Source organism: Malaclemys terrapin, chromosome 17 (assembly GCF_027887155.1).
Source record: "Malaclemys terrapin pileata isolate rMalTer1 chromosome 17, rMalTer1.hap1, whole genome shotgun sequence".
NCBI lineage: Eukaryota > Metazoa > Chordata > Testudines > Emydidae > Malaclemys > Malaclemys terrapin.
The window spans coordinates 25,900,429-25,923,191 of record NC_071521.1 but is presented as its reverse complement, the minus strand read 5'-3'; the positions used below and the strand labels follow the sequence as shown (position 1 = coordinate 25,923,191).

At 48.7% G+C, this 22,763-nt stretch overlaps 1 protein-coding gene across 2 annotated transcripts; it reads left to right on the top strand.

Annotated features, from left to right (window-relative positions):
- Window positions 1–838: 838 nt before the first annotated feature.
- Window positions 839–20,975, top strand: ZMYND19 (zinc finger MYND-type containing 19). 2 transcript variants are annotated; one of them, XM_054007972.1, is made up of 6 exons: window positions 839–973; window positions 3,123–3,182; window positions 4,243–4,349; window positions 16,300–16,440; window positions 18,650–18,830; window positions 20,296–20,975. In XM_054007972.1, exons 1-6 carry the CDS (start codon window positions 923–925, stop codon window positions 20,437–20,439), a joined length of 684 nt encoding a protein of 227 aa, XP_053863947.1. In that variant the 5' UTR covers window positions 839–922; the 3' UTR covers window positions 20,440–20,975. The 2 variants fall into 2 exon arrangements, with proteins under 2 accessions (XP_053863947.1, XP_053863948.1); XM_054007973.1 differs by lacking the exon at window positions 839–973 and adding an exon at window positions 3,670–3,748.
- Window positions 20,976–22,763: the final 1,788 nt, after the last annotated feature.

The following is a 22,763-nucleotide window of genomic DNA, read 5'->3' as shown; positions in this document are numbered from 1 at the left end:
GGTTGCAGGCCAGGGGTAGGGCAGGGGAACCCATGGGGCCGGTGCATGAGGGCTGCAGGCCAGGGGAACCCATGGGGATGGGGATGGCGCATGAGGGCTGCAGGCCAGGGGTAGGGCAGGGGAACCCATGGGGCCGGTGCATGAGGGCTGCAGGCCAGGGGAACTCATGGGGCCGGTGCATGAGGGCTGCAGGCCAGGGGAACTCATGGGGCCGGTGCATGAGGGCTGCAGGCCAGGGGAACCCATGGGGCCGGTGCATGAGGGCTGCAGGCCAGGGGAACCCATGGGGATGGGGCTGGTGCATGAGGGCTGCAGGCCAGGGGTAGGGCAGGGGAACCCATGGGGCCGGTGCATGAGGGCTGCAGGCCAGGGGAACCCATGGGGATGGGGCTGGTGCATGAGGGCTGCAGGCCAAGGGTAGTGCAGGGGGGCTCAGGGGAATGTGGCTCCAGGCCGAGGCGGCCCATGGGAACGGGGCTGGTGCACAAGGCTGGAGGCCAGGGGTAGTGCGAAGGGCTTCCAGGGGGCCAGGGCTACCGTCTGGGGCTGGGGAACAGGGACTCCGGGCTCGCGACGGGCGCAGGGCGCAACAAGAGGGCGGCAGCGGCCCCTTTAATTCCCCCCCCCGTTGCGTTGCTCCGCTTCAGTGTTGGCGGCACAAAGCTTCCCGCGAGTGTGACGTCATCGTGTGTGGCCGCTGCCCCACGTAACCCCGCCTAGCACCGCCTCCCGATTGGGTGTAAGGGCCGTGTAGGAGGGTGACGCGAGGCACGACGCGTGCCGTGATTGGCTGAGCGCTGAAGGCTGGGAGGTGGTGTGCTGCCCCGCCCCCCGGGTGTGCGCGAGGCGGCGGCGCGTGGCAGTGGCGGCTCCCGGGCTCAGAGTCCCAAGCGCAGGCGGCGGCGCCGAGCCCGGCCCGGCCATGACCGACTTCAAGCTGGGGATCGTGCGGCTCGGCCGGGTGGCCGGCAAGGTGAGGGGCCGCGAGCCGCCCTGGGCGGGGGCCGGGCCGGCGGGAGCGCCCGGCTGGGCCCGAGGGCGGCGGGGACGGGTCGGGGGCGCGGCCGTGGCCGTGGCGGGGGCCGGGCTGCGGGGGGCTCACCGGGGACTGCAGCGGCGAGCCGCTGTTCCCGGCACATGGGCGGCAGAGCTGCGGCGGGCGTGGGAAGCTCGGCCCTTGCAGCTCGGCCCTTGCCTGGCGCGTGGCTCGGCCTCTCGCGTGCAGTTCCCGGCTCGGGCTGGGCGGGGGGCGGGGAGCCGGCGCTCGCGCTGGTGTGTCGCTGGGTGAAGCCGCAGTTGCGCATGGAGCTGGGAGTGCGGGAGCTTTGGGGCCGTGTGGTGAGGGGCAGGGTTGTGCGCTGAGCTGGGAGGTGCATGCGATGGCCCCAGAAGGCATTCATATCCCAGTCGCTTTCCAAGCGGTGTAGTCCGAGGCAGGAGGGTAAGAGTTGGGGTTCCACCCTGGGGTGCTAAAAATCTTAGTCCAGATAATAAATGCAATACGGGCATTGGTGACACCAGCTCGGGCTCAGGTCTCTGGCTTTTGTTGTCTATCTGAGATTGCCTGTAAGGCTGCCATTGGTCTTTGGCTGTGTCCATTGGATCTGTCCATTGGTATCTTGGTCCAGCTTCCGAAGAAGTGGGCTGTAGTCCACGAAAGCTTATGCTCTAATAAATTTGTTAGTCTCTAAGGTGCCACAAGTACTCCTGTTCTTCTTTTTGCGGATACAGACTAACACGGCTGCTACTCTGAAACTTGTTAAGTTTGTTTCACAGAGGCACCTGAATGGTACTAATATTTAATCTGCAATGGATATAGACTGGTGATGACTTAACACATTAGTGTTTTAGTTCGTTAGAGCTATAGTGAATTCAGTAAACTTGTTTATTTTTTTTAGTAGAGTTCTTTCTAAAAGGAAACTAAATTCCCAATTCAGTGTATGACAATTCTATGTACAGCGAACTTTGTAGTAAATTGAGATGCATCTTTGGCATGGTACATGATGGTGATACAGTACTGCATTCTGCTTAGCTAAGTATGTTATACTAAACTGGCCAATGTGGTTTTTTTTCAGGGTTCACCCAGATTTTCGGAAAAGATGTGGGTGGTAGCCCTTAAGTGGTCTCAACTTTGTTCTTCCCTTTGTCTAAGTTAGTGCTGGGGTAATGGAGATTTGAAAGGAATAAGTGTAGATAGAGAATACATAGAATAACTGTCCTAGAATATTTTAGCAGGGAATTGAATAAGCATAGGAACAGTGAAGAAAAGCTCTGTGGAGCTCAAAAGCTTCTCTCTTTTCACCAGTGGAAGTTGGTCCAATTAAAGATATTCTCTCACCCACCTTGTGTGTCTCATAGAAACACTAAGGCATTTTTCTTCACTAAACTGTTGGTGAGCTCTGGAATGTAGACCTTCTGTGAAGGTTCTTAATTCTACAGGGTTGAACATATTTTGTCTAGGTTAGGTAATGAGTAAATAACTTGCTACATCACTAATATTTTAATAACTTCTACAATTCTAGTGGATCCTGTAGTAAGCCTAGGGTCTGGGTGCTTTGCCATCCCACTTCACATGGCAAGTCATGGTTGTGTAAGGCAGTGGTTCTTGACCAGGATTCTGAAGTCCCCTGGGGGGCTGCAAGCAGGTTTCAGGGGGTCTGCCAAAGTAAACTAGAGAGCAGGGCCGGTGTTAGACTCACTGGGGCTCAGGGCAGAAAGCCAAAGCTGCGCAGGGCTGAAGCAAAAGCCCGAGCAACTTAGCTTTGCAGGGGCCCCCCGTCATGTGAGCTACATGCAGTTACCCTGCTTGCCACCCCCTAATGCCAGCCCTGGCTTTTAATCTACTGGATATGCAGAAAAACAGTTGTGGCACAGATGGGCCATGGAGGTTTTTATAGCAAGTTGGGAGGAGCTCAGAAAGAAAAAGGTTGAGAACCCCTGGTGTAAAGAATATAGCTAAAAAATCTGTTCCCAGTAAAGTGATGTCATCAGGAACTGGTTGTGCAGAAGCTGCTTACCTGCGGTGTTAAAATATTGCTAGTTAAATCATACATTGCAGAATAATTTCAGTAATAAAGTTACAGCTGTTCTTAACTGCCTTTAACATGTTTGGTATATTTTAGACAAAGTACACGCTGATAGATGAACAAGACATCCCATTAGTGGAGAGTTACTCTTTTGAGGTAAGTGTTTTGAGCTTTGTTTAAGTTCTCTGAGCCAATGTGGTTATTAGACTCTTGACATACTGTGGCTAGAATAGTGCTAGCAAATCACAATTCCCCTCTCTGGAGAGGATATATAGCTATTAACATTACTACTAGCCTCTAAGTCTACAGCATGACTTCTGAACATGGATATTAACATGTAAGACATACATAGCTACAATTGTTAGGCTGCAACCTTGTTTAAAAAGGTTAAGTTATAGGGTAAATCTATAGAGGCAGAAAAGGTGTATTTTCAATCAAGTTAGCTTAACTCAATTGAAACCCCCTCCCCACACCTGGGTAGACACAACCTTTAAGACTGTGGTGTTCACAGACCAGCTAAACTGTCCTTAAAGGTATTAAACTGTGTATGTGGGTGTTAAGGTGGGTGGGGTTGTTTAAAAAACACACCCTTTTTTGTCTGTGTAGAGAAAGATCATGTTTCCCTTTTCCTTCTCCATTCCAGTCCCATTAGCAGCTGCTGTGGTGTGGTGAGGAAAACATAAATTCTGAAGCAACAAGTGTGGGCACTACATGACTCAATGGTGAATTCTGTCTGTCTTTCAAAAGTACTTCTAAGGCCCCTGTACCATTATATCTGAGTCATTACAATTTTTAATGTACTTAGCCTACCAGCATACCTGTGCGATTGGGAAGTGCTGTTATCTCCATTTTACAAACGGTGACCCGAGGCAGAGAGAGACCAGGTGACTTGTCCATTGTCTGTAGCAGAGCAAAGAACCTAGGCTGGCACCTTAACCACAGGACCATCTATCCTCTTTGCCCATAGCATTTCTGCTGTGTCCAGTCCACCTCTTCCTTCTCCCCAGAACCTTTTGTTCTCTGTCTAATGCAGAAGTATTAAATAACTAAAATCCCATTAAGATGAAGTGGCATATAATCAGTTTCCTGCAGTTGCAGGGGGCAGATGATGTCGGGTGTTGGTCTTTCCTGTCTCCCATTTCCCAAAGGGAATGTTAAGCAATGCTGCTGACAGTTGGATGCCCTTGGTCACAGAATACTCTTTTCTTCTCTCCAGGCTCGGATGGAGGTAGATGCTGATGGAAATGGAGCTAAAATATTTGCTTATGCTTTTGACAAAAACAGAGGAAGGGGATCTGGGCGTCTGCTGCACGAGCTACTGTGGTAGGTGTTGTACAAAGAATTAATATATTAAAGGTTTCAGTCAAGGATGTAGCTTGCAATCTTCAGCTTGTTTGTACGTTAAATAATGCATTATGAACACTAACAGTGGGTGTAATTAGAGATCTTGCTGTGTTAAAAGGCTTAATGCAGAACAAAACCAGTCTCTCTGTAAGAAATGTTGGTCACGGGAAACTAATTGTTTGCCCATCTATACCTATAGGTTAAATCTAGGAGTTACTAAATTCCTAGAAGCTTTGGGTTCTGTTCACCCCATGATATGCAAGTATAACTCCCAGTAGTACCAGTGAGATGTGAAGGTTTTGTGTTTGCTCAGTCTTCTGAATGATTGATTGGGATAGGACAATGCTAAAGGTTCAACAGACTGTTTCAACATAGTGGTGCTTTGTTTGCTGCTGACTTTAAATTTTGCACACTTTATTGAATGCTAGTCAGTGCTTTAGATTCTCTGTCAGGCAAGTCACCTGTGCCTATCTAAACACTTCAGAGGCTGACTTGATATATTCAGTACTTTACAAAGTTAAATAACCAGTTTAAAGTGTGTGTTCTCCTGTCTAGCTATCTTGTAGGAAATTATTTTGCTCCCTTTCATGCACAGAGTAAATCCTTGACTATCATTGGTGACTAAAAACTGAACTTAAAAGTTTGTAGAAAAGGTGAGAGAATCCTGGTGAGAGAATCGTGAAGTAGTCACCGAAAGCCCTTTATTTTGAGACATAAACCTAGGGATATTGTTTGCTGGTCACCTCAATGAGTTTGTATATTGTTGTTCTAAATTGGAGTTGCCCAGAAATTATCCACTCAAACCTATTGCTTAGTGAATTTTCTGGCTAAATATTCATGCAACTGTGGGACCTCCTGAGGCCCTCCCCAATAATGTTTTCACATACTGCCCCTCACTGGTGTCTAAGGCCTGATCTACACTGAAATGTTAGGTCAACCCACCTGTGTCGCTCAGGGGTGTGACATAGCACTGTCTACACCAGAGGTTTATTGTTTAACTATGTCAATAGAAGAGTTCTGCAGTCGACCTAGCTACCCACCTCTCAGGGAGGTGGATTACCTATACTGACAGAAGAAATCCTCCTGTCAGCGTAAGGAGTATCTATGCTGAAGCGTTGCTGCTGTATTGTTTCAAGTGTAGACAAGTCCTTAGCACTCTGCACCAGTTAGGTTTAGTGCCTCTGGCAATGCTGCTAATCTTGTTGCAAAGGTAATTGACTATAATTGTTTGGTAAATCAGATTGCCCACTGCGGTGGACACAAACCTAATGCTGTAATAATTAAAGTCCACAAATAGAATTAATAATTCCATAAAAGGATGCAGCCTCTGTTCAAATGACTGATATTGAAAGTTATCCACATCGTGGTGGTCCAGCTGTTTGCATATTGAGCAGCCCATTCATTCCCTCCTTCAGTAACATGACTACTTTACTGTTTGAATCAATTATAATGAATTCAGTTGAATTGTGTACAAAAAATAGCATCTCTTTATGCTCCCTCCCCATGCATGTGTGCATTATGATTAAGGCTACGTTTTAGTCACGGGCATTTTTAGTAAAAGTCACGGACAGGTTACGGGCAGTAAACAAAAATTCATGGCCCATGACCTGTCTGTGACTTTTACTAAAAACACCTGTGAATAAAACTTGGGGTGGAGGATGCTGGGGGAGGGTGGCCCAGCTGCTTGGGGCAGGGAGTGGGGGGCGCGGGCAGCGGCCCGGGATCTGGGACCCCTGCTTGTGCTTGGGGGAGGGAGGGGCTGCGTGTGGCTGGTGCTGGGGGGTTGGGTTGCTGGGGCCAGCAGGCTCCCTACCTGGCTCCATGCCTCTCCACCCCCCCACCCCCAGTGGCAGAGTTTGGGTGTGGGAGGGGGCAGTGGGTTGGAGAACGGGACGGGGTGAGGCAGGCTCTGGGCAGCAGCGACATCCCCCTCGTTCAGCTGCTAGGCAGAGGCATGCAGGCACCACCACCGCAGCTCCCGTAGGCCATGGTTCCCGGCCAATGGGAGCTGTGAAGCCAGTGCTCTGGGCGGAGGCAGCATGCAGAACTGCCTGGCCATGACTCCGCCTAGCAGGTGAGCCTAATTACTCACACAATGTGGTTGCAGGCACCGTCCAGCTACAGCCTGGTCAGTGGCCTCTAGGGTGACCAGACAGCAAGTGTGAAAAATCGGGACAGGTGGTGTGTGTGTGGGGGGGTAATAGAAACCTATATAAGAAAAAGACCCAAAAATCGGGACTGTCCCTATAAAATCGGGACATCTGGTCACCCTAGTGGCCTCAGTCTTTTTCCTGCCCCAGTAATCCAAGTTCCAGTGTCATTCAGATTGATTTACATGAATTTGGAGTCATTTAAAAAAAAAAAAAAGTGTGTGTGTGTGGGGACACACACGACAAAACCCCATGTTTTCCTTGGCAGGCCAAGCCTGACGTTCTGCCCCCCCTCCAAGTGGGCTGTGAGGCTAAAGCACTTTGAGGTCTTTAAATGAAACAATGAAGTGTTATTGCCCTCATCCAATACCCAGTCACTGTTCCCAACTCCAAGCCTTACCTCTTGTCTAAACCTAATCTCAGAACTGGAGTAAACTGCAGCTGGTAGAAAAATTTAAGTCAGTTGGCATTTTCTGCAAAAATGCAGCTTGCACTGCAAGAGCTAAGCTTGTCTGCCTGATGTTACTGATGAGTTGTTGCCGTATTAAGGGTTGTCTACTTACAATCTTGAGTTAGTACAGCATATTGCGGTTTCAAAATAAGTGTTTGCACTGCCTTTGACACCAGTTTAAATAAATTAGTTTAAAATCAGAGCTCAGCCCTCAGCACAGGAAACTAGCTACTCCCAGAATGCAAAGAGGAAGCTTGTTTCTCTCTATCCTAATTACTTCAATGGAGTGTGATTCGCAGCACTTAGTTGGGACTAAATGGTGACAGCAGCCTAACACTGCCATTGTCCTTTGCAAAAAGGCTCCATACTCTTCCCTGTTGTACTTGACCATGTCCTCAGGACAGGCCCTTTGTCCGTTCATTCCCCAAAGCAGGATTTTCATGTCTCTCTGGCTAGTCTGCCCACAAGATGAGTTTTCCTTCCCCATTCATCCTTTTTATTCTTGGAGGCACGAGGAGTCCTGTGGAAAAAATAGCCTGATCATGTAATTAAAGACTCTCCTAGACACGGGGGCCCACATTAAGGTTGCATGTGCAACTTTAATTCAGGCATTTCCTAACGTTTGGCTGCTTGACTTTGCAACTGTAGTGTTTTTCTAACATATGTATTATTTCATAGGGTTTTTAAAAAAGCAAACTGGAAAAAAAAAAACAAATTCCATCATGTGGCATCCTACTGACATCCATGTACATTAACAGCAGGGTTGGAATATTTAGATCCACGTCACAGGCCTCTACGACTTGAGCTACTGGGGTAACTGATAGAAGTAATAGGTTGTCATCTTATGTGGACCTGCACTCGAAGAGGATGAGCTGCACACTTTCCTAATGGGTTTCACAGATATTTGTTGACAGGAGAGGAATGGAGAGACTCTGGAATCTTGGTCTCTATTCCAGGCTCTGGGCTACCCTAGTAGGCACACGCTCGTCTGCCCATTCTCCCAGGCTTGACTGCTTCTGCCCCATCACTGGCTCCTTGTCCCAGTCTCCACTCCTCAGTCTTCTCATCCCAGTCTGACTCCCCCAACTCTCCCTGGCTCCATCAGATGCCACCAGTTAAGTCATAGAGAGCACAGGAGGGACAGGCTCTTTGCTCTTGGTTCTAGTGCAGGGGTGGCCAACCTGTGGCTCCAGAGCCACATGCGGCTCTTCAGAAGTTAATATGCGGCTCCTTGTATAGGCATCGACTCCAGGGCTGGAGCGACAGGCACCAACTTTCCAATGTTCCGGGGGTGCTCACTGCTCAACCCCTGGCTCTGCCACTGGCCCTGCCCCCACTCCACCCCTTCCCGCCCCTTCCCCATAGCCTGCCATGCCCTCCCTCCTCCCCTCCAGAGCCTCCTGCATGCCACGAAACAGCTTATTGGGAGGTGCGGGGAGGGAGGTAAATTCTGGTTCCTTCTCAGGCTCAGGTTGGCCACCCCTGTTCTAGTGCCTGGCTCCTCTGGACCTGCGTGGGACAATTAAAAGGAAAATCCAGCTTTTGCCCTCTGCAGCCTGGGCTGGAGCATGCTTAGTGGCTGTATGAGGATGACGCATTGCAGTCTGGTCAGCACTGAGAGCAGTGAGGGGCATGTTCATGCTTAGTATGTATGGAATTATCAGAGATCTTTACTGCTAAGTTCTGATGTCTTCATTGAGCATGTGAAAACTGCCATTTTTGAAAGGCTTGTGACCACATTTGGGTGGATTTTCACGGGGAAGGCAAAAGGCACATTGTTGATGCAAAGGCTATCCCTGGTCTAAAGCACGGAGGTGCTAGAGCATTTCAAAGAAAAGGACTCAAGAATTTTTTAACATGGACAAAATATTTTTCCTGATCCCTGTTCTCAGGAACAGTTGAACCTTTTTGGCTGAAATTTTCCAAAAATATCCAGCCTGAGGCAGACACTCAGTGTGGAAAATTTTAGCTCAAACTGTTAAAATTTGGCAAAGTTTTATAAGCAACTGAAAACAGGGACTTATAATGGGAAGTGTGGGGCAACCTGAATAAGCTGTGCCACCATCCCCACATGTAATACCTTTTATGTTCATTGCTCCTACTGTTAAAATTCTCTTATAGTGCTGTAAATTACTCATTACTTTACAAAGCACATAGCCGGATCCAGCTCCCTGCCCTGCAAACTTGCACTCTAAGATGTAAGACATGAAGGAATAATTCAGGACAGGGATGATTTAGTGAGAAAGATTGCTACAATAAATGAGTTGGGAATGGAAAAGGAGGATGGGCCAGGAATAACACTTGCACATGGACAAGGAATAGATTGATGGGGTGAAAGAGAGAAGATGAAAGAAACAGTAATGGGGGGAGGCATGTAGGGAATGAAATGAGTAGGAGGAAATAAATGTTAGTTGCGGGGGGGGAATTTATATAGCAGGGCCTGTACATGCTAATTATCCAACCTCTTTGTTTAAGCAAGTCTCTATTTGTACCTGCTGGTCACGAAAGCCCACAATGCCTCCAAAAAGACGGTTACTCACCGTTGTAACTGTTGTTCTTCGAGATGTGTTGCTCATATCCATTCCATTAGGTGTGTGCGCGCCGCGTGCACGATCGTCGGAAGATTTTCTACCCTAGCAACACCGGCGGGTCGGCTGTGGAGCCCCCTAGAGTGGCGCCTTCATGGCGCTGAATATATACCCCAGCCGACCCGGCGCCCCCTCAGTTCCTTCTTGCCGGCTACTCCGACAGTGGGGACGGGGGGCGGGTTTGGAATGGATATGAGCAACACATCTCGAAGAACAACAGTTACAACGGTGAGTAACCGTCTTTTCTTCTTCGAGTGCTTGCTCATATCCATTCCATTAGGTGACTCCCAAGCCCAACTTAGGTGGTGGGGTCGGAGTGAGACATTGCTGTGTGCAAAACTGCTGATCCGAAAGCAGCATCGTCTCTGGACTGCTGCACTAGTGCATAGTGAGCTGTAAATGTGTGGACTGATGACCAAACCGCTGCTCTACAAATGTCCTGGATCGGAACTTGTGCCAGGAAAGCCGTCGAGGAAGCCTGGGCCCTCGTGGAGTGAGCGGTGAGGTGCGGTGCTGAGACACCTGCCAGGTCATAGCAAGTCCGGATGCAAGACGTAATCCAGGAGGATAGGCGTTGTGAGGAGACCGGTGAGCCTTTCATTCGGTCGGCCACTGCAACGAAGAGTTGCGTCGTCTTTCTAAAGTGCTTTGTGCGGTCAATATAGAAGGCCAGGGCCCTTCGTACGTCCAGGGAATGCAAACGTTGATCCTGGCGAGTGGCATGTGGTTTGGGATGAAAGACCGGGAGAAAGATGTCCTGGTTGATATGAAAAGGAGAAACCACCTTAGGGAGAAAGGCAGGATGTGGACGAAGCTGCACTTTATCCTTATGGAAAACTGTATAAGGGGGCTCGGATGTAAGCGCCCTGAGTTCAGAAACGCGCCTTGCTGAGGTGATGGCTACAAGGAAGGCTGTCTTCCAGGATAGGTACAAAAGAGAACAGGTGGCCAGTGGCTCGAATGGAGGACCTGTGAGCTTGGAGAGAACCAGGTTGAGGTCCCACGTCTGAACGGGCTGACGTTGTTGTGGGTACATCCGGTCTAAGCCCTTGAGGAATCTAACGACCATCGCGTTAGAGAATACCGAGGACGCGAGTTCCCCTGGGTGAAAGGCCGATATAGCAGCCAGGTGAACTCTAATTGAAGATATCGCCAACCCCTGCTGTTTTAGGGAGAGGAGATATTCCAAAATGAGAGGAATGGGTGCCTGCAACGGGGACATGGCTCGTTGTTCGCACCAACAGGAGAACCGCTTCCACTTGGCCAGGTACGTGGTGCGTGTTGAGGGCTTCCTACTGCTCAGCAGAATCTGTTGGACAGAGTGCGAGCATTGCTGCTCTGCCTGGGTGAACCATGGAGCAGCCACGCCGTGAGGTGGAGTGATTGCAGGTCGGGGTGACGCAGCCGGCCGTGGTCCTGAGAGATGAGATCCGGACACAACGGAAGCGGGATCGGTGTCTGAACCGAGAGTTCCAACAGTGTGGTGTACCAATGTTGTCTCGGCCACGCTGGAGCGACCAGAATTACCTGTGCCTGGTCTCTGCGCAATTTGAGCAGTACCTTGTGGACCAGAGGAAACGGAGGGAAGGCATAAAACAGGTGGTCTTTCCAGGGAAGGAGAAACGCATCCGAGAGGGAGCCCGGAGCTCGACCTTGTAGGGAGCAGAACACGTGGCACTTCCTGTTGTCTCGAGATGCAAACAGGTCTATCTGGGGAAACCCCCACTTTTGGAAGATGGAATGTATGATGTCCGGACGGATAGACCACTCGTGCGTCTGGAAGGACCTGCTGAGTCGGTCCGCTAGAGTGTTCTGGACTCCAGGGAGGAACGACGCCGTGAGATGGATTGAGTGGGCGATGCAGAAGTCCCACAGGCGAATGGCCTCTTGGCATAGAATTGACGAACGTGCTCCTCCTTGCTTGTTGATGTAAAACATGGCCGTGGTGTTGTCGATGAGAACTAACACACATCGGCCACGTAGGAGGTTGAGAAATGCCTGGCACGCCAGGCGCACCGCCATCAGTTCCCGAACATTGATGTGCAGGGCTAGCTGGGGTGCAGTCCACAGGCCCTGGGTATGGTGTTCGTTGAGATGGGCGCCCCAACCCAGAGATGAAGCGTCTGTGACCAGGTGCAGAGAGGGTTGTGGGGCGTGAAATGGCATCCCCTCGCAGACCACATTGTGATCTAGCCACCAGGTGAGGGAGGTCAGGACCGAGATCGGGACCGTGACCACCATGTTCAGGCTGTCCCGATGTGGTCGATATATTGACGACACCCAGGTCTGGAGTGGGCGAAGCCGAAGTCTGGCATGCCTGGTTACGTACGTGCAGGAAGCCATGTGACCCAGCAGGGTAAGGCACGACCTCACCGTGGTAGTTGGGAACGTCTGGAGCCCTTGAATGAGGCTCGTGATGGTGCCAAATCGGTTGTCTGGCAGGATGGCTTGTGCACGTCTGGAGTCTAGAACTGCGCCTATGAATTCTATTCTCTGGGTAGGTTCTAGAGTGGATTTGTCCTTGTTGAGTAGGATGCCCAACTCGTTGAATGTGTGCACTATTATGTGGACGTGAGCTTGAACTTGCTCCTTGGTGCGACCACGTACCAGCCAGTCGTCTAGGTACGGGAACACCTGTATCCCTTGCCGACGAAGGTACGCTGCCACGACAGCCATACATTTCGTGAACACTCTTGGGGCCGAGGATAGGCTGAAGGGAAGGACTGCAAATTGGTAGTGCACCGCGTTTACCACGAATCGCAGGAAGCGTCTGTGAGGTGGGTAAATTGAGATGTGAAAGTATGCGTCTTTCATGTCGAGGGCGGCGAACCAGTCTCCAGGATCGAGGGAAGGGATAATGGCCCCCAGAGAGACCATGCGGAACTTCAACTTTACTACGAATTTGTTGAGTCCGCGCAAGTCCAAGATGGGCCGCAGACCTCCTTTGGACTTGGGGATCAGGAAGTAACGGGAATAAAATCCCCTGCCCCTTAACTCTATCGGAACCTTCTCTATGGCCCCCATGGCCAGGAGCGTAGAAACCTCCTGTATAAGAAGTTGCTCGTGAGAAGGGTCCCTGAAGAGGGACGGGGAAGGGGGGTGGGAGGGGGGGATAGAAGAAAACTGGATAGCGTATCCCCTCTCCACCGTGCGGAGGACCCAACAGTCCGAAGTTATAAGGGACCAAGCGCGGTGGAAGTGGGAGAGACGATCCTGAAAGGAGGGGGCTGGATCCTGGGGGATGACTGGGGCGCCGTCCTCGACCGCACCTTCAAAAGTTCTGTCTAGGACCTGAAGGTGGTCTTGGTGGCCCCTGGTTCTGACCGGGTTGAGGGCCAGCCCATCTTCTCCTACCACCTCGCCCTCGCCTCCGGGCCGAGTCTTGTCTCTGACGAGGCGGGGGGGGGTAGAAGTGCTGAGGCTGCGGCCTAAATGGTCTGCGCTGAGGGCCCACAACATGCATCCCCAGGGAGCGCATGATTGTTCTCGAGTCCTTGAGGCTCTGCAGGCGAGAGTCCGTCTTGTCCGAGAACAATCCATGTCCCTCAAAGGGCAGATCCTGTAGGGTTTGCTGCAGCTCCGGAGGCAAACCCGAAACCTGAAGCCAGGAGATCCTGCGCATAGCGATACCCGAAGCCAGGGTCCTCGCAGCTGAGTCTGCTATGTCCAAGGAGGCCTGCAAGGAGGTCCGAGCCACCTTCTTGCCCTCCTCTACCATGGCCCCAAACTCTTCCCTGGACTCTTGGGGAATCAACTCCTTAAACTTTCCCATAGAGTTCCAGGAGTTGAAATTGTAGCGGCTCAGTAGCGCCTGTTGGTTTGCCGCTCTAAGTTGCAGCCCTCCGGCTGAGTATACCTTACGGCCAAACAAATCGAGCCGCTTAGCCTCGTTTGATTTAGGCGCTGCAGCCTGCTGGCCGTGGCGCTCTCGTGCGTTCACTGATTCCACCACCAGTGAACACGGTTGGGGGTGGGTATACAAGTACCCATAGTCCTTAGATGGGACAAAGTACTTCCTTTCCACCCCTCTCGCTGTGGGTGGGATAGAGGCAGGAGTTTGCCATATCGTATCCGCATTGATTTGTATCGTGCGGATCAGGGGTAACGCTACCCTCGATGGGGCATCCGCTCCAAGGATATTCACGATCGGGTCGTGCACCTCCACTATCTCCTCCACCTGCAGGTCCATATTACGGGCCATCCTGCGCAGAAGATCCTGGTGAGCCCGAAGATCTATTGGAGGTGGGCCTGTGCACGATGTGCCCGCCACTGCCTCATCCGGAGAAGAAGAGGAAGATGCCTCCGGTGGAACAGGATCCAAGGGCTGGTCCTGGTCTCTCTGTTCCTGGGCTGGAGCATCACCTGCGCCTGGGTCCAGGGCGTCAGGTGGTGCGGACACAGAAGCCTCCATGCCCCCTGGCGGAGGCCGCGAAATGGTGGACTCCGGGGCCCCTCTGATGGAGTGACGGGAGCGAGAGGTCGAAGCAATTGGAGCCCCTTGCGCCTGATGGTACGCCCACGGGGTCCAAAACGACCAGTGAGATGGGCCATGAGAATGGTCCTCTGCCATCTCCTGCCAATGGCCCAAGTCCTGTTCCTCGGCTTGCCCCTGAGGGGGGTATGCCGATCTCGAGAGGTCCTCCGAGGAGTGGGACTCCGATCTCGATGGCCACGGCGGTGCCGAGAGCGTCGAGACGATTCCGATTGGCTGCGGTGCCGCACGGTGCCGGTCCGGAGATGATCTATCTCTACGCGGTGCCGGCGATCGGTGCCGGGACCGCGACCGGTGCCGGGAGTCGGATCTGGACCTCGACGAGGACCTGGAGTATGCCCGGTGCCGGGAGCGGCCTCTCGACGTCGAGCGTCGACCGTAGCGGTGCCGAGAACTACGTCTCGACGTTGATCGGTGCCGACGATCATAGCGGTGCCGAGACGTAGAGCGGTGCCGCGAAGAAGATCTTGGCCGCGAGTACGACCGGTGCCGAGGCGATATTCGGTGCCGGGACTGCGAGCGGCGTGGGGACCTGCTTCGGGACCTGGATCGGTGCCGAGGTGCCAGCCCTTGCGATGGAGGGCGCATCAAGGCAGGTTTCCCCCTCGACTGGACCGGGCGAGTCAACGGTGCAGTCGGTGCCGGTGGTTGAGGCGGTGCCGGCTCCGTGAGAGCTATTAAGTCTCTCGCCGCCGCGAAGGTCTCTGGAGTCGACGGGAGGCACTGTATCACCGCCGGTCTCGGTGGAGACGCTATCTGCACCGGACTCAACGGCCTCGGCGCCGGAGTCGACGGTGCTGGAGGCACCTGTTTCCGGTGCTCCACCGGCGGACGCGGCTCTACCCCCGGCACTGGGGGAGCCGGCGTCTTCGGCACGGATGTCCCCGTCTTATGGGCTTTTTTATGCCCCGGGGATAATGACCGGCGCCGAGGCACTGCTTGCGGTGCCGACGAGGTCCGGTGCCGGGGAGGCTTGTCTGACGCCACTCGCGTGGTCGTCATAGCCGGTGCCGCCGGGGCACTGCGCACCGAGGTGCTAGGTGCCGGGGCCTGACTTGTAGATGGAGCGTCCGGACTAAGTGCCGCCTCCATCAGGAGTTGCCGGAGCCGAAAGTCCCGCTCCTTCTTGGTCCTTGGTCTGAAGGCCTTACAGATCTTGCACTTGTCTGTTTGATGGGACTCTCCCAGGCACTTCAGACAGGAGTCGTGCGGGTCGCTCGTGGGCATAGGCTTAGCGCAGGAGGCGCACTGCTTGAAGCCGGGAGCGTTGGGCATGAGCCCGGCCCCGCGGCCGGGGGAGAAAGGGGGAGACGACCCCCTTAATCCCCTGAACTACTTAGAACAACTAGAACAACTTTTAAACTATTTAACTATTTAACTATAAACACTATAACTATAACTATAACTATAACTGTGATACAACAAACTAAGCTAGGGAGAGTGGAGAACAGCTAAGCAGCGCTCCACAGTTCCAACGACCGTCAGGGGCGGTAAGAAGGAACTGAGGGGGCGCCGGGTCGGCTGGGGTATATATTCAGCGCCATGAAGGCGCCACTCTAGGGGGCTCCACAGCCGACCCGCCGGTGTTGCTAGGGTAGAAAATCTTCCGACGATCGTGCACGCGGCGCGCACACACCTAATGGAATGGATATGAGCAAGCACTCGAAGAAGAAGGAGTCTTTATAGTGTATACTGTATACAATTACAGGCACTAAAATGGTGCTTGCTGGTCACTGGTGAAGCTCTGGAGCCTTTAAGTCTTTGCTTAGAGACTTCCTAATAAAGAAGAACAGGAGTACTTGTGGCACCTTAGAGACTAACAAATTTATTAGAGCATAAGCTTTCGTGGACTACAGCCCACTTCTAGAAGTGGGCTGTAGTCCACGAAAGCTTATGCTCTAATAAATTTGTTAGTCTCTAAGGTGCCACAAGTACTCCTGTTCTTCTTTTTGCGGATACAGACTAACACGGCTGTTACTCTGAGACTTCCTAATGGAGCTCTAGCTGTAGTGTTGCATGTGCATGTCACAGGTGCACCTAAGTGTAGCTGATCTAATCCATCTCTTGACTGTCCTATCTTCTTGCAGAAGTGCTATAACATTTATTTTGTAATTTTATTTTTCAATTAAGGGAGTAGACTGTGGCCTTACAATGATACACTACTCCTTCTGTCAAGAAACACACCACTTATAGTCTATGGAGAACTGTTCTTTGCTGTGAACTGCAAATTGTATTTAATCTCTTCCAGGGAGAGGCACCGGGGAGGGATTGCCCCAGGATTTCAAGTGGTGCATCTGAACGCAGTGACGGTGGACAACCGACTGGACAATTTGCGTTTAGTCCCGTGGGGATGGAGACCCAAAGCTGAAGACATTTCTAGTAAACAAAGGTATATCAACACAATATTTATGGGTGAGATGTAATGGAGCTCAGGAGTAAGCTGCATCCAACAAATTAACTTGGAACTATCTTCAAAATTCACTTGCCTCTTCCAGACTATTTTCTAACAAAAACCTAAACAAACGAACCTTGATCTAACACCAAGCTATTTGATCTTGAATAGCTCACAATTTCTGTCCCTGCATTTCCCCATCTGAAATGGAGAGAACAATTTATTGTGGTTTATAGATAAAACAGAGCCTGTTATCACTGTGACCAAATGTCTCCCCTCCTTTTCTGTTCTTTGTCTTTTAGAATCGTGGCAGGGACACACAAACCAACAAAATTTCCATTGATGATGATCAGAATTTAGATTGTGTTTTTTTTTTAAACTTTGCCAAACCAAAAAAAAAGGCTTGACCTTATTAGTTTGACTTGCGCATAATTACTTTGTCTATTTTGATGTGACATTGACAATATGTGGTTTAATTATTATAAAGCTTTACCTTTTTGGAGTTTTAATGTGTTCTTTTATTAAATAATTGTCTAACCCTTCCCCCTATAATTTTCCGCAACTGTGAAAACATAGATTAAAATTTAAAAAAAATTAAAATACATCGATATCTACTGAAACAACAAAAAATTGAATTCTCCCAAGACTATATCATAATTGTTTTCTTCTTTCAACAATCAAAATCTTATTGGCTACAAATGTACCTTTTTATTAAACTTGCATACATTCCATTCCACTTGGATTATGGCATTTGGGCATCATAAAACTAAGTCTGCAGTTTTAACTGGATTAAGGATTTCAGTTCCTGTCCTAAACAGTTAACGCTACCCAGCAGCCTCCTAACGTTCCAGAAGTTGCTACAGTGCAGTTGATGAAGTGTTCCCTGTGTGTAGCTTGTAAAGTGCTTACGATCAGGAGTTATGTGACTTGAAGTAGATGGCTTAGGCCATCAGGAGTGCTTATTTGGAGTCATAGTTTGACATCACAATAGTTTTGCAGTAACTACCTGTGATATCAGGATTTCTCAGGTCAAGTAGAAGCATCAGCTGATGCAACAACTATCTAGCAGATGTTTCTGTAATGTCCATCACTATAGTGTCTAATGTTGAAACAATCCTTTCACTTGTGTTGCACTACTAGTAATAAAGATCACTCAATCCCCATAATATGTATTAAAGTGTTGAGTCGTATAACAAGCCAAGCATGACAATATTGGAACTGGCCAATATCAAGCAATAAAAGACAAAAACGTACCTCCTGCAACTTGAGGAAACTAAAATTAAATCAAAAACATCAAGGGAGACGATATCTGAGCCTCAAGTGCAAACTATTTTGGGGGTCTTTCTAACATAGTTTAGTGCAGAGAAAAATCTTGCCACATACCATTAGGTCTGAGAAATCCAGTGCTTGATGTGCAAATATTGTGTTGAAGCCTGTGGCATGTCCTTTAGTCATCTGGCATTTAGCTGCTTATAGGGCACTTGTGGCTCTTATCCTGGGGCACCAAAATACCAGCAAAGCTCATATGAGCCAACAAATGCAGTGGGATTCAAACTTAATATGTATTCAGATTAAACACGAAGTGAGTTACTGGAATCAGATTCCATCCTACTGTGCTAGCATATTATGAGAGCCTGAGACTGTACTCCGCTGCATAGACTATGGCCCAATAAGTTTCAGACCTCACTCATCTCCCTGGGTGATGTTTTGTTTTAATTGTATGGTGCAGCCTGAATAACATTAGAACAGTGTTCGTGTTATGTTAGTGGAGACCTATGGGCTTCAATCCCATTGTAGCACCTTAATTTCTTCTTTGTCTACTAAATTGAAATAGCTGCAGCACCAGTAAGATGATGGTGTTCAGAGCATTGGTCAATTTAAGAAACTTCCTTTCAGAAGCCGGTGAATGGCAAGAGTTTCTACATTAGAGCAGGCCAGAAGAGCTCAAACAGGGGAATAAGCCCTTTGATCGACCCTTATTTAAATACAATGTCCTCAATTAAACATGTTTTGGTGGTGGCTTTTGCATCAGGCCTGAAACAGGAATCCTGAAAAGAGGCCGGTTAAGGGAGGAATGCAAATGGACCCTTAACTCTAATGGGGTTAAAGACGGTGTCTGCACTACCTACTTCACAACTTGAATCAGTTTTAATTTCCATAAATGTCTATTCTAAACCCATGAAATAAACATGTTTTTCCATTAAAGGGAACAAAGTCTGTACTGGCTGGCGATCCAGCAGCTTCCCACAGATCCAATAGAAGAGCAGTTTCCTGTGTTGAATGTAACGCGGTATTACAACGCTAATGGGGACGTTGTGGAGGAAGAGGAAAATTCATGCACATACTATGAATGTCACTACCCCCCATGCACAATGATTGAAAAACAGGTGTGTTCAAAGTGCATTGAAAGTAGCGATGGAAGAGACCCATTAGGCCACTTTGTGTCCAAGAATTGTTCCCTGCAGTGTATTCTCCAGTGCTTTGCCTTGTCTAGTTTTAAGTGTCTCAAGCCATCACTAATGATCTTCATCTGAATCCCTATAGAAGAAAATTCCCTGCCCTAATTAACTGCAAGGTATTTTTTCTAGTAGCGTTAATTTTCTTTTTCATTTGAATTTCATTACTCCCCATTAGATCGCCTTAACAATTCCTTGGGCTTCGGGGTGTTTATACTCTGAGTAATTGGCTGTATACCACAGTTACATGTATAATCCATGCAGACTGAATATCAAAATGCTTTAGCAAGTATGCATGGTGGGAGATACACAAAGTGGGCTATTCCAGATGATGAGCTGCAAAGAAGGCTCTTCTGCTATCAGTGGCAAGGTTGTGAAGGGACAGCAAGGCAGCCAGTGATGGGGAAGGGTTGAGCAAATCCACTGAGGGTTTTAAAAATAGGAAATCTTGAACTGGAACCTGAACTGATCTGATAGAACTTGCTGAGAGGGTGTTAATTCTGCTTTGTATGTCAGAAGATGGGCAGTAGCATTCTGTGCCTGCTGGAGAGCTGCTGAATACTGAAAAGAGGGGAGTTGCATTAGACGAGGTGATAAAGCTGTGGATGAAGATCTGAGCAGTAGAGGAGTCAAAGTAGTAGCATGCCTGGCCATTGCTAGGAAGGAGGTGATAGGCAGCCTTTAGACAAGGGAGTTTTGGAAAGAGAAACTGGCAGAGAGTAGATTGGGTGAGGGGTGGTCTGAGGGCTGAGCCTCGTCTCAATGAAGCAGATGTGTCCTTGTCTGAGCAAGGAGGGATTTTTTTCCTTTTGATAGTGAATGCTGAGCAGGATAATCTTCAAGAGATGCAGGTTACCCCCTGGATCCTCCCAAATTAAGTGCTTTAAAAAAAAAAAAAAAAAAAAGCTTTAAACATGGTGAACCTTTAAGCAAACACATACCTTAATGTATGAGTCTTAAATGTGCTAACTCCCGAACAGGGATCTCCATCTCTTTTTCTCCCTTCCCCCTTTGGGACCAATATCGCAAAGCCCCCTGATGATCCACAAGTTTGAGGGCTGAGCCTCTGCAGTACTTCTAGTCTCTCTTTCCTGATCTGGGAACACTTGGACTGTCTGGCAGAACTATAACACTGTAAGAACAAATGTGAAACTGTGGTCTCAGCTCATTACACCTGTTAACTTCTCAGTGCTGCAATTGCCCTTAGAGCATAAACTAGTGCAATGGTTGCACATCCTGCTGAGTCAGGGAAATCTAATTGTTGGATGTTCATATTTCCCAAATGCTGATAGATTTATGGTGGGGCTTGTCCATGTGTCGGGCTTCTTGGGGAATGGCTTACCTGGACTCTTGGGGCTGAGCTGGCTAACTGATAGTTGTTCTATGTTTTTTCTAGTTACGTGAATTCAATATATGTGGCCGATGCCAGGTAGCGAGGTACTGTGGGTCTCAGTGCCAGCAGAAGGACTGGCCTGCTCACAAGAAGCACTGTCGGGAGAAGAAACGAACCTTCCAGCAAGAGCTCGGACCAGAACGATGACCAGGTGGCACAGGCCTCTCAGCAGCAGGATTCCTTCTCAAAGGCATTGGACTCTTGCTTTTGCACAGTAATGACAGACTGCTTATTGAAGCCAGAGGCACTGAAGAAGACAAACCCTGTGATGCTTGAGTAGAACAGCTGACTGGACTAAGCCAGTTCTGACTGGTGCTGTGGAAAGGGATTGGGTCTTCCCTTCCAGTATTGTATTCTCAAGCAAAAAGACTACTGTGGAGGCTCCAGGCAGGAAGCTTCTCATTATTTATATGTTAATATGTTTGTAAACTCATGTACAGATTTTTGTTAGAAATTCTCAATAGGACTCATTTACTGTAATGTTCAGATGAGAACACATTGTTGGTCTACAAGTAAAAAAACTGTCATGTAGCAAAAGCTTTTCCTCCCATGTGACTAAACAGTATCTGTGGCTGTGCCAAGGCCAGGAGACTGGCTCAGACATCAGCAGTTACTCTGGAGAACTCTGCATGGAAGTTATATTTTAAAAAAGCAAAACAAACAAAGTAAAGGGTTGGAATGAATTGTTGTCTGCTCTGTAGTTTTCTCCTGTTCCCTTTTAGCCATTTCTGAAGCTCAGTAACACTTGGTCTTTACATCTCTTACTAAGCATTTTCTTTCTAGTACACCAAGCCTTGACACTGGGCCAGAATTCAGGGTATCATCAACAAGGAGACTGGAAGGGCATGGAGCTAGTTGATTCCACTTGCACTGGAGAAGGGCTGCTAGAGATCATGCTTTGGGTTTGCAGAAAGTTTAAATCTGGTTTTCTGCTGTCAAACCTTTGCATGCTCATGAATGTGTACCTTTAGCCAAAGGATCTTCTCTTGCTTTTCCAGATGTTTGTAACTGATCTGGTAGGTATAGTGGTTGCTTTGGGATACTCCTTACTTTAAAGAGATGCTATCAATATGAAAATCATATATTTCTGAATTTTTTTACTTAATAGTGCAAATTAACACCAAAAATGTGGGAGGAAATTTTTTTTGACCTGCTTTGGAAAAGAATTATTTTGGGCCCTCTTGCTTTATTATGTATAACAGATACCTGAACATTATGCTTACTTTTCCTTAGAAATACCAGAAACGTCAAATTTGGGTGCTCTCTATTGTTTTTGAGGGTCTAAATGGATGACTCAAATATGCAGTGTAAATGTTCAGTCCTTAATAGAAAGGAGTGAGGTATTGAATTCTTAAATAGCTTTTCTGCAAGTTTTTAGTGAAATAAGTGTTACCCTGAAGAACCTGAAAAAAATCACTTCAGTTGGGTTTCACTTCTTTGGTACATGGGTCAGTCCTCCTAGTTCATTTGTCTCAAGAGTCTGCAATGAAAAACCCAGTAGTTTTACCAGTCATACTTGAATAGATATAAGGGCCTTTTATTCTTGTAGCTTAAACCCCCTTCTCAAGCAACATAAACTAAGCCCAAGAAAAAGCCCTCTCATGGGAATGTGTGTACCTGGAGTTATACCAGTATAACTATACTGGTTTTAATTAACACCTTAGCATATAAAATCGCACATAATTAGTTACTTTAAATGAACCAGTAGACGTTCCTGTGAATGCAAAAAGGGACATAGATACATATGATGCTGGTCCTGTTTTCTGCTTGTTTAAATAGGCAGGTAATTAGCATGACTGACTTTTTTTTTTTTCATGGCACTATCTCAGTGCACTGGCACTAAGGACCACAGTCCCTTTCCACAGCACTTGATTACAAAGGATTTTTAATCACTGTACGGAACAGTCTGTTAGAAATAATGTTTAACTTTTTGCTATAGTGGTAGGTTTTATTTGTAAAAAAAACAAGGTGAGCATAGATGACTTACCTGGATACTGTTAGGGGCTAACTATGAATGTCAGATAACTTTAATTTCAGGATTGCAAAGTTTTGAGAAACGCTAATGAAGAAGATGAGTCTATTAAGTACAGAAAGCTGTGAAGCCATTGGCTCACAGCTAAGAATTAGGAGAGAAAGCCACTTATCTCAAAAATTAAACTCTGCTGTGGAATGGAGAGAGAAGATACTAGAAATAGGAAGAGGCAGTGGCAGGAGTTGTTGGAAAAGGGTAACGGTGGAGTGGTTTCCAGCTCTGGCCCAGTTTCATGGAAGGAACCAGTGAATATGGAGGCTGCTCTGGTGAGTTAGGTAGCAGGAAGGAAGAAAACCTGCTCTGTTAGAAGTGGGGCTGGTAGAACTCCATATTAAAGTGGTCCAATGCTTCTCATTACAAGACTGTTTTCAGTTGCTTATAACTGCCAAGCTGTAGCTGGGTTGACGTTTTTCCATGTTGTGTCTGCCTCAGGCTGAAT

Bases quoted from the DNA above. Each gene is read 5' to 3' on its own strand.
- ZMYND19 (XM_054007972.1), top strand. From the start codon at position 923: ATGACCGACTTCAAGCTGGGGATCGTGCGGCTCGGCCGGGTGGCCGGC. The intron at 4,350-16,299 runs GTAGGTGTTGTA...AATCTCTTCCAG, and splicing joins CTGCTGCACGAGCTACTGTG to GGAGAGGCACCGGGGAGGGA. The intron at 16,441-18,649 runs GTATATCAACAC...TTTCCATTAAAG, and splicing joins GACATTTCTAGTAAACAAAG to GGAACAAAGTCTGTACTGGC.